Here is a 9,938-nt window from a genome sequence, read left to right on the forward strand (position 1 = left end):
TCTGCTCTGTATACATCACAACACAGAAAGGAGGAGACCAGACTTCAACCACTAGATGTGGGGGAGGGGAGGCTGGCAGGCAACAAGGGCTCCCCAAAACCCAGCATCACCAAGAGTAGCATCCTCAGAGTTCCTAAAGCTAATGTTGGATTAGGGATGGGCTGGGGTGCACAGTGGGAGAGTTTGTGTTTAGTGTGTCCAACAACCAAACAAAAAAACAAAAAAAAAAAAAACAAAACCAAGCCACCTCTCTCTCCCTCTCTCTCCCTCTCTCTCACACACACACACACACACACACACACACACACACACGCATTTCAACACACTTGTTTCCTTGTTTCTGTTTCACTGCCTCATGAGGGATTTCTGAGAATTGAAAACGCGTCACTTCCCACAGCCTCTGTGTGCTTGTTTAAGTTTTGTTTTATCTTTCTTACTTTGTAATTTTCTTTTTGTAGCTCAGGCTAGCCTGGAACTGGAGGTAATCCTTGTGTCTGCCACTCGTGTTGAAATTGCTAGCATAATTTATGGTGTTTTGTTTTTGTTTTGAATGAAGAGATGGGAGAGGAAAAGCAGTTCTCAGGCTCATACTTTGTAATCTAGAATGTTCCACACTAGGAGAAACAGCACTCTGCACAGCAGTCACCTGCAGGCTGTGCTTGTGCTCAGACCTGGGTTTCTCGGGGTCAAAAGGAAGTAAACAAGACTGTCATCCTCAGGAAGCGCCAACAAACCTAGCAGCTGCTTCTTTGCCACAGCCCAGCTGTCCACATCACCACTTTCAAGGCAGAGGCTGCTCCGGGCACACTAGGGAATGGAGGTGTGGGTTGAGCAAAGAAAGATAGAGGAGATACATATGCAGGGAGTACCAGGCCGGCTGACTCATGCTTACAATTCTGGCTTGCTGTGGTGGCTAAGGCAGGAGACTGCTGCAGGTTTGAGACCCACCTAGTACACACAGCAAACCATGTTCTTAAAAAAAGCTGCAAGCTCCCAGTCAAAAGCTTTTCCTTGACTGTTTTCTTGATCTCTTGCCCAGCACACCTTGTCCCAGGCTACCTTGAATAAACAAACACACACATGTGACCACAGGAGGGTTGGGTGAGATTCTGAATGGAATGCAGCCCCGGCCAGTTAGGAGACCAGGAGCTGAAATCTCCCCAACAGGCATGGTGTGTTAATACCAGCAAAGCAACCAAAACAATGAGCTCATGGGCAAGAAAAATGCAGTCTGTGGGGAGTCTGGGCAGCCAGAGCAAACTGGTTTTCTCAATCAGGATGGGAAGAGAAGTAATCAAGTCTCCCACGAGAACAAAATTAAGAATAGAATCCACTACGAATTTAGTAACTTTCAGGGGTCGTTCCTATTAAATTTTGTTTTGCAGAGTCCTATGCTTTCCTGGCTGTGAGGGTCTGGAAGGTGAAGGCCCTGGCAGCTGTGAGGTTACACCTCTAGCCTAATAGGCTACAGCACAGAAACTGAGGTACGGACAGAGCCTATGGAGCAAAAATGTCTCCATTAAGACAAGGCACTTAAGCTAGTCAATGTTAATTAATATCACAACTCCCACAGTACATTGTGGGGTTGTGATATTGACTGTGGGGGTCATATCAGTTGCTCCCCTCTGAAGTGCAGAGCTGACTAGGAGCTAGATCAATGTGTAGCCAATTGCCAGAATATATAGCACTATATATCACTGTCCCAGCAGAAAAAAGTAAAACTCCAAACTAGACTCTTTGGGCTGGTGAGGGCTCGGCCATTAAGAACGTATGTGTTCTTTACAGAAACCAGAGTTGTTTCCCAGCACGAATACCAGATGGCTTGCAAATGCTTGTAATTCCTGCTCCTAGGAACGGAGCCATTCACATCCATATTAACTTTTTCCCACATATAGGTAATTAAAAATAAATAAAGCTGGCTGGGCCATGAACCTTCAATGCCAGCATTTGGAAGGCAGATACCGGGAGTTTGAGACCAGCATGATCTCCTGGTTTATATAACAACTTTTAAGCAAGCTAAGGCTACATTATTGAGACCCTGTCTCCAAACTAAAGACAAAGGGTGTGGTGACACATGCCATAAATCCTAGCACCTAGGAGACAAGGCAGGTATATCCCTTTGAGTCTGAGACCATCTGGTCTACACAGCCAGAGCCACATAGTGCCTGTCTCAAAAACTAAAACAAACAAACAAACAAACAAACAAATAAATGGGACTCTGAGGCAGTTCCCAGCTGTTGGAACCTATTATTATTTTGTAGAAACTCACAGGAGCTAAAGGTAGGAAAGGCACGTTCAAGGCCAGTCTGGTCTACACACAGATTTGTAAGACTTCGAAGAAAGTCAAGACAACATAACTTCCTCAGAGCCTCTCTTTTACCTCAGAACTACTATTAGTGTATAGCCTGGTGAGGTAGCAAAGGCACTCCAGCACCAGGGGTGTGGGCAGGAAGACCAGAAGTTCAAGAGTTTCAAGGATACCCTGTCACAAATCATTAGTAAAGAATGACTGATCCAGAGCCAGCTGCTTCTTCCCTTGACCCAGGTAAGAAGTCACTGGAGTCCAGGTTTTGCCTGGGCAATGCAGTGACACTTGGTCTCAAAACAAAACACTCAATTCTCTGAGCCCTTTGACTCACCAGCCTCCCAGCGGATGCCCCTCCCCCCTCCAGATGCTTCACATAGCTGAGATAAGCTGAGCCTACACTAACTACTGTGAGCTAAGAGAACTAAGTTTTTGACTCTCTAGAAGCCTCTGAAGAGGGGGTGGGGAGGTTCATGAAGGCAGAACTCTGAAATCACTGAACATGTGTAGCCCTGAAGCACTAGAAAACTCTGCAGACTCTTCAGCTCCAGGAACCCACCTGTGCTTTAGGCTTCTAGCTGCAGCCATGCTGTGCACTAATGGGACTTTTTAAACGCTCAACACTCATTTTTATAAAATCCTCCAGTTACCAAAACTTGTTTTTGGGTGTTTTTAAGCTGGCCTTATGGCTGCCTCACATCAGGATGTGAGAGGTAGAGTCAAGACCATCCTCCCAAGTTTGATTCCAGCCTGGGCTAGAGTGCTAATGTTGTCTCAAGAAAAGCTGAACTTAGGACCTTGCAAAGGTTAATATACAGTCTAATGAGTGGCACTCCCACCTTGGAAAGGATTCTTCAGCAACAGCACGACCTACTGGACCAGACAAACAGGTGTAGCTTAGCCAAACAATCCAGGAGGCTGTGGTTTAAACTCCAGTACCTCTCAACCAACAACTCAGAGAAACATAAGATCACAGGACAAGGAAACAGCTAGATGGCTGTTTGACTGCTATTATTCAGAAGGCTCTGGGTTCACACCAGCACATGCTAACAGCAGCTATGTCAGACGTGTGTGCCTGTCCGTGTGCGTGTTTTACTGAAGCTTCTAGTGATTCAGGCTACTTTTGAGTGAAGTCCTGGTTTTAAACTCCTCCCAAGTAGTGGTGAAATTAAGATATGCACCACCAGTGAAATTAAGATATGCACCACCACACCCACGTTTTTACCATTTTCTCCAAACAAATTTTCAGGCAGCCTAAACCAGCTTCAACATCCCCAGGTGGCACAGGCTGCCCCTTAAGCCCTGAGCCTCAGGCCTCCATCCCCAGTCACTGGGACTCCCAGGAGTGCATCACCACTCCATGCCTCACATCTACTCCGTGGCCTGAAGAATCAATGGGCCCATCATGGTGGCATACAAGGCTGAGGCACAAGTGTCCAAAAGTTTGATGCAAGCCTAGCTCTGTCAAAAGCACCCCCCAACACCAATTATCAGCAGCAGCAGTGCTGAGCAGAACTTCCGCTAGGTCAAGGCTGGGACACGTGTCTGTGTTGGGCTCCTGTCAGGATCTTACCTTGAATCTGGTGTACTCCTCTTGCTGGGAGCACAGGTGCACGCTAAGCTTTACTTTTCCTCGGCTGCCACTGCCCCAGCATGCCCCTGCTAAGGGAGTCCTAGGAACCAAACTCATGCAGACCTTGTGCTGCATCCAGTGAACCACATTCCCAACAGTCACTCCCTTTCGTGTCTGTTGACAATTTGTGAACAGGGATCAAGGTAGAAGAGGCCATCACATTCCCTGGAGCTCTACTAAGGTAATTTTGGGTTATCTTACATAGATGCTGGAACTGAACTTGGTGCTCCTCAATTGCAGATCCATCTCTTCAGCTCCTTTCCTGCCCCACCCCCAACTTTTAGAGCACTGCACTATGCAGCCCACATTGTCCTTGAACTCCAGGAGGCACTTCTGCCTCAGCCCAGGGGATGGGGTCACAGACATGCCAGTATGCCCACCACAAAGCGGCTTTGCAATAAAGTTGCTGCCATCTAATGATAAACCCATGTTAAGACGGTACAGATGTTAAAGCAGAAAAAAGTAGGAGGTGCAGATCCTGTTTGCATGATTAGTGTTTGTGGCTGAAACCAGTTATGCAAACCTCAAATTTGCACATTTCCATGGTGACCAGCTCCCTTTCAAGGTATGTGACAAAGACAGGATAGTTCTTCTAACCAGCTTACGCACCTCCTTGGAAGGAGCACTGAAAACCAAGTACTAAAAACTTTAGATGAGTAATCTTGTTCATCTCAAAAAAGTGTGTTTAGTCATTGCTTTGCTAACCTTTTTACATTTAAAAAAAAAAAAAAAAAAACCCACACCAGATAGGGCTGTTGAGATGGTTTAGTGGGTAAGGTAAGGGCACTAGCCACCCAAGTGCCACATGGGATAAGAACCTTGGTTTACAAGTTGAACCATTGTACAACTCCTGGCATTGTTTTCATGTACACTGATACTTGGTAACTCGCAAAAGGAGTCTTTACTAGGTTGGTGGGTGGGAGAACTAATTTCCCCAAGTACACTTCCTGCAGAGGCAAGGAAAACACACTCAAGATCACAGCTGAAGCAGAGCAGGATCACCAGAGATAGCTAAGGTCAGCCTTGGCTAATGAATTTAGGGTAACAAAAAGTCTGTTGGTGAGAAAGCCAGGTGTGGTGCTAAGAGAACCCAAGTTTTTAAGATTGTCTAGTCTGGGCTATTTTGAGGCTGTTTCTAAGGAAATCAAAAAGCATTCTCGCCCATCACCTTTTAAGCAGGAATACATTGACCACAAATTTAAATTACAGGCACTATATTCCTGTTATAAAGCAAATCAACCGTGACTTTTGCTTTTATTTCACTTACATTTCAGCTGACTTCCCTAAAAGGCTTGTGCAAAAAAGAAGGCGATAAGAAAAGACCCATACCACACCTTACTTTGGGGGGAAAAAGGTTTATTTTTTCCTCAGAAGAAACAGATTGGGGAAACATTTACAACCCACATTAACTTGCAGTTGGTCCTAACCCTTTCGGGAACAGGTGTTAAAATGTTAGGTGCTCTACCGGAATGAAGGTGTTCACCCCAGACAGAATGTACATGGACGATGCTTGAAGACTGCTTGTTTTTTCCCTGAGAGACGTGTAAGACAAACAGAATTTGCTGAGAGCCATCTTTCCAAACAGCCCCTCCCCCTTCACACTTTGGAGGATGTGCCTCAACTATTCATCTAGTCAGCACTCAGACCACATGCTGCTTTCCTTCTAAATCAATCCCTTTCCCAACCACTTGAACTCTCCAAGTCTTCATAGCCCTGGACCGAAAATACCTACTAAGATCCTATCTGTACTTCAGCTTTCACACCGTGTGAGCTGGGAAGTCAGGCTCCTAGTAAACAAAACTTCCATGACTGGATTATGAGAGGCCAACCTTTTAGTCACCTCAACCTATAGGGTTTATTCAACTACATAAAGTGCTCTTAAGTCCAAAGAGATAAACATAAATAAGCAAATTATGATCAAGGATAAATACATAGGTACAAATTGCTCCACCAAGATGGCCTCATGGCTGAGATGGGCAGGCAGGGTACTTCTTCCCCATTACATTCTTAGTCATTTGATTCATGCCTATTTTTATCTGCAGCCTTGACTAAAGGTCACATTCTGAGGCTGAAGCTTTCAAGTGACCCTAGCTTAAACACCTTCAGTTCACCAGTGGCTTTTATATAACTGGGTTTAACGAAACCCATGTTTCTATAAACTTGAGAACATATTCACACTTGGAGCAAACTATAAAGCTATGATGTAGCTCACTCCAACTTTTGAAATTCCCAAGGGGACCTTTGATGCTTTTCTTACCAAAAGAGGATAAACAATGGAAAACATCCCACTCCAAGAATGTCCATACCTAGTTACTGTTGGTCACAGGGCTCAAAGAGGAAGTATTACTATCCTCTAACAAGAAAGTTGTGGTGACTGACTTAGGATGGGGGAAGGATTACTTAGGTTTGACGTTTTGGGGTTAGGGTTAAGGGTTCTAATGTAGATAACATGGCCAGGAAAGAGCACAGGGAGGAAATGCAGACGACTACATCTATAGGGGAACAGGAAGCATAACAAGCCAACATGTAAAGGAAGGAGAAGCCAAGGTTAATTCAATAAGACAGGTGAGACACCTAGAAAGACCAATACAAAAATTCCAAACAAAGCTTGGCAGTCATTAGTAGAAAAGAAATACATATTTGTTTTATTGACACCAGGCTTAAACTTGTATTAAACAAGTAAAGCCTGTGAATAGCACCGTGGTAAAGATTAGTTTGCTTTCCCAAAGCATTTTACAATTTAGTAAGTCAACAGGGGATCAAATGTCTTACATCTACCTGTGATCCTTAAATACAGAAACAGATTGGATAATTAACCCTGCATAGTTATAACTCGGATTTGTTCTACTACAACCAGTCCACACACACAACTGGCTCTGCATATACACTAGAACTGATCATGACAAAGTTTTAAAAAGCTGTAAGAAATACATTTCTAACTAGAGAAGTTGCAAATTTCAAAAGGGTATGGAAAAACTAAATCCAAGACTTCCTTTTTATGTTCAAAGAAATAGACTTTCTGTAAAAATATATACAATTTTTACAGACAAATACATTTCATAAGTTTTCTTAAAAATTGAGGCTGTTCAGTTTTGTAACTAATTAATGAACCTTATTAAGTCAAGTACTTTTTGGCCATCACTAGACTAATAAACTTACACACACCTGGGCCTGCTCAGAGCACATCCTCCTTCACCCTCTTGTACAGCACTGCGGCTTCTAGCCAAATTAGTTATTTGTAGGTTAAACATCCATTTTACACAAGTCACACCATTGTTAGGGCTTCTCTGTCAGCACTAGGAGCAGAGTAATGGGTGCTGCATACTTATTGAACTCTAGGACTAGCCTGGTGACTGGCCACTCTTCCATCTCCAGACAAGGAAATCAAACCTTTCCATTCACCCTTTTCATTCATTCTAGAAGTCCTCCATGGCCTCCCAAAGTTTGCTGAGAGTGAACCTTGCTTCATTCAGACAGTGACTCTTCCAGAGGGAGCACTTTTCCCATGTATTTATTCTCGTTAGCCACAATTCTGTAGCCACTTTCTGCCGTGTTATAATCCTGGGCAGCTTCAAGTGCACCTTCATAAACACATTTGTTCTCACAGAAGCATGTAGTTGGTGGCTGGAGGTTTTAGAGTCCCCTATTGCACTCACAAGCTACCTTATTAGATATGCCAGACCAGCCCCTACTCCAGCAACACCTGCAAAAGCCAGCAGCACATTTCTGATGCCGCCTTCTAGGTCCTGTACGTGGAAGAACTCCACAAACCCATCCTAGAAAACAAAAAAGAAAAGCACATTTTCAAGTATGGGTTTCTGCTGTTTTAACACTAAATACAGAGAAAGGGTGAATTAAAACATCCCCCAAACAAAGGTGAACCAATTATTTACTTCTGCCATTCAAGAGAGAGAGTTCTGGAGTTCTTTTTAGTGAGTAACCATTCACAACAGTTAACTTACGGCAACTGTATATTGCACCTCAATTATTCTAGCACAATCTGAACAAAAGAATTGAGGGCTATTCAGGTAAAAGACAAATCCTAACTACTCTTTGGAACCCCATGTAGTATTTCTCCCATAGGTCAACGTTTCCTTGAGTACACCTTACACCAGAGCTCTTTGGGTATTAGCTTCTAAAATGCAGGCTCTACCCCTTATCCATTTGATTAAAATGAGGGGCCCACTGGGAATGTAATCTAGTCACCACAGGTGACTCTTACTTCGTCACGGTTTGAATCCACTGCTCTGAAGATTATCCAACTGAATTAGAAGAACAACCTACAGGATACAAGACCTTTTGGTACAATTCAAGCCTGTCATAGTCAGATTTTCTCTGGACCTATCACCTACAACGACCAACATCAAGCAATAAGAGATACACAAATTAGATCTGAAGCCAGAGAGGACCTTTGTTTAAAAAAACATAACGAAACCAAAACCCTGCACCCCATTTCCACTCCTCCATGGCCTCTTTAAAAACCACAAGGCAAACAAACTTACCCAGCCTCTTTGTTTCACAAGCCAGTCCCGCTTCGTCCTTACAAGAACGTCTGTGATACTTTCTGCTAAAGGTTCGATGCAGCTTTCTTGGTTTATGCTCTTTAAGTGTTTGGCCACAAAGGCACCAAAAGAAATAAGAGTCACAATCCTGCCCCAGTTTGTTACGCCATCTTTGAAAACATGGGTCATCACTCGAGAAAAAGATTTAACATCGTCCTCGTTTTTAATGTCCAGTTTCCGAAGCATGCCTGAGAAAAAAAGCAAGAAACCTCATGGCCTCCTTTGTCTGCAGCGGGGCAGGAACCCCCTTGCCCACCCACGACGAGGGGACCAGGCTCTAAAACAGTCAGACGGACCCCACGCCGACACTGACATCCCACCCTTTCCGGCCTTTGAACCCAACAGCCAGATGGGCGGAAACAATGACTCACGGCCAGAAAATTCTGGTTTCAGAGCCAGGCTCCGGTTCTTCCCGCACGGCCCGGCCCGCCCTGGGCGCCGCTTACCCTGGAAGGCCGTCTCGTGGTTGCGCTGCACGCCGTCGCCCACGCGCCGCAGGGTCTCCAGCGCCCTCCGGCCCGCTGCGCCGGCCTCGCCCAGAGGCTTCGCGTCCTTGGAGCCGGTCGCCTGCTCCCGCAGGTAGCGCGAGATGATCTCCAGCGACTGGCGGTACAGCTCGTCGTCTTCCTCCTCAGGCGGCGGCGGCGTGGAGGGCAGCGAGCCGTCAGCTCCGGAGCTCTTAGCCGCCTCGCTCACGCGCTCCAGTAGGGGCAGCACCGCCGGGCGTTTGCTGAGCACCTCCGGCTCGCAGCCGTCCAGCTCCTCCTCGGGAGACATGATGGCGGCAGCCGACGCGGCCATCTCCTCAGGCGGCACGGCGAGGAGGCCGGGCGACTTGAGCAGCCGCCTCTCTGCCGACGCGGTGACGTCGGGGTCCTCGGCGCCCACGGGAGGCGGCCGGGCGACCACCCGCGCGCCGGGCAACAGAGCGGCCTCCCCTCCCCCCTCGCGCCGCGCCTTGGCCTCCTCGGCCCCCAGGCGCGTCCCGGGCGGAGAGCCGCCGCCCGCGCCGAGGCTAGCGCCGCCGCAGTACAGGTTCAAGCCGATTACCGCGTTTCTCCGAAGGCCAAACATGGTGGGACGCCGCAGGCTCAGGTGGGGCGAGAGTGGGGAAGGCCGCGACTCCAGACTCGAGGCAGGCGGAAGTCAGGAGTGAGGAAGGCTGTTCCCTGCCACCGCCTTAGGGCCGCTCTGACGCAAGCGAGGACTTCCCGTAAAAGGGGAGAGGGGCGGGAGTTTCCGGGAGCTGGCCGGGCCACTCCGTGGCTCTTCCGGCTGAGTGCTCTCGCGGTTCTGAAGAGTACCGTTGGAGCGCGGTTCCTAAGCTTGGCTCGCGGATTGTACTTTTATGTCCTGTGCAACTCTCAGCTCCGCTGGCCAAGTACTTGGCTTCCCTGGGAATAGTCCCTGCTTGGGAGTGCCTGCTGCATTGTGCCAA

At 46.9% G+C, this 9,938-nt stretch overlaps 1 protein-coding gene across 1 annotated transcript; it reads right to left on the reverse strand.

Moving 5' to 3' along the window:
• Positions 1-5,277: 5,277 nt before the first annotated feature.
• Positions 5,278-9,699, reverse strand: Mcl1 (MCL1 apoptosis regulator, BCL2 family member). The gene is made up of 3 exons (XM_032897730.1): positions 8,947-9,699; positions 8,441-8,688; positions 5,278-7,714 (listed from the first exon to the last, which is right to left on the reverse strand). Exons 1-3 carry the CDS (start codon positions 9,572-9,574, stop codon positions 7,598-7,600), a joined length of 993 nt encoding a protein of 330 aa, XP_032753621.1. The 5' UTR covers positions 9,575-9,699; the 3' UTR covers positions 5,278-7,597.
• Positions 9,700-9,938: the final 239 nt, after the last annotated feature.

This window comes from Rattus rattus, chromosome 3 (genome assembly GCF_011064425.1).
Source record: "Rattus rattus isolate New Zealand chromosome 3, Rrattus_CSIRO_v1, whole genome shotgun sequence".
In the NCBI taxonomy this organism is placed as follows: Eukaryota; Metazoa; Chordata; class Mammalia; order Rodentia; family Muridae; genus Rattus; species Rattus rattus.

Excerpts from the sequence above, each read along its gene's own strand:
- Mcl1 (XM_032897730.1), bottom strand. The coding sequence starts at position 9,574 with ATGTTTGGCCTTCGGAGAAACGCGGTAATCGGCTTGAACCTGTACTGC. Across the intron at positions 8,689-8,946 it reads CCACGAGACGGCCTTCCAGG|GCATGCTTCGGAAACTGGAC; the intron begins GTAAGCGGCGCC and ends TTTTTTTCTCAG. Across the intron at positions 7,715-8,440 it reads TTGTGAAACAAAGAGGCTGG|GATGGGTTTGTGGAGTTCTT; the intron begins GTAAGTTTGTTT and ends TTTGTTTTCTAG.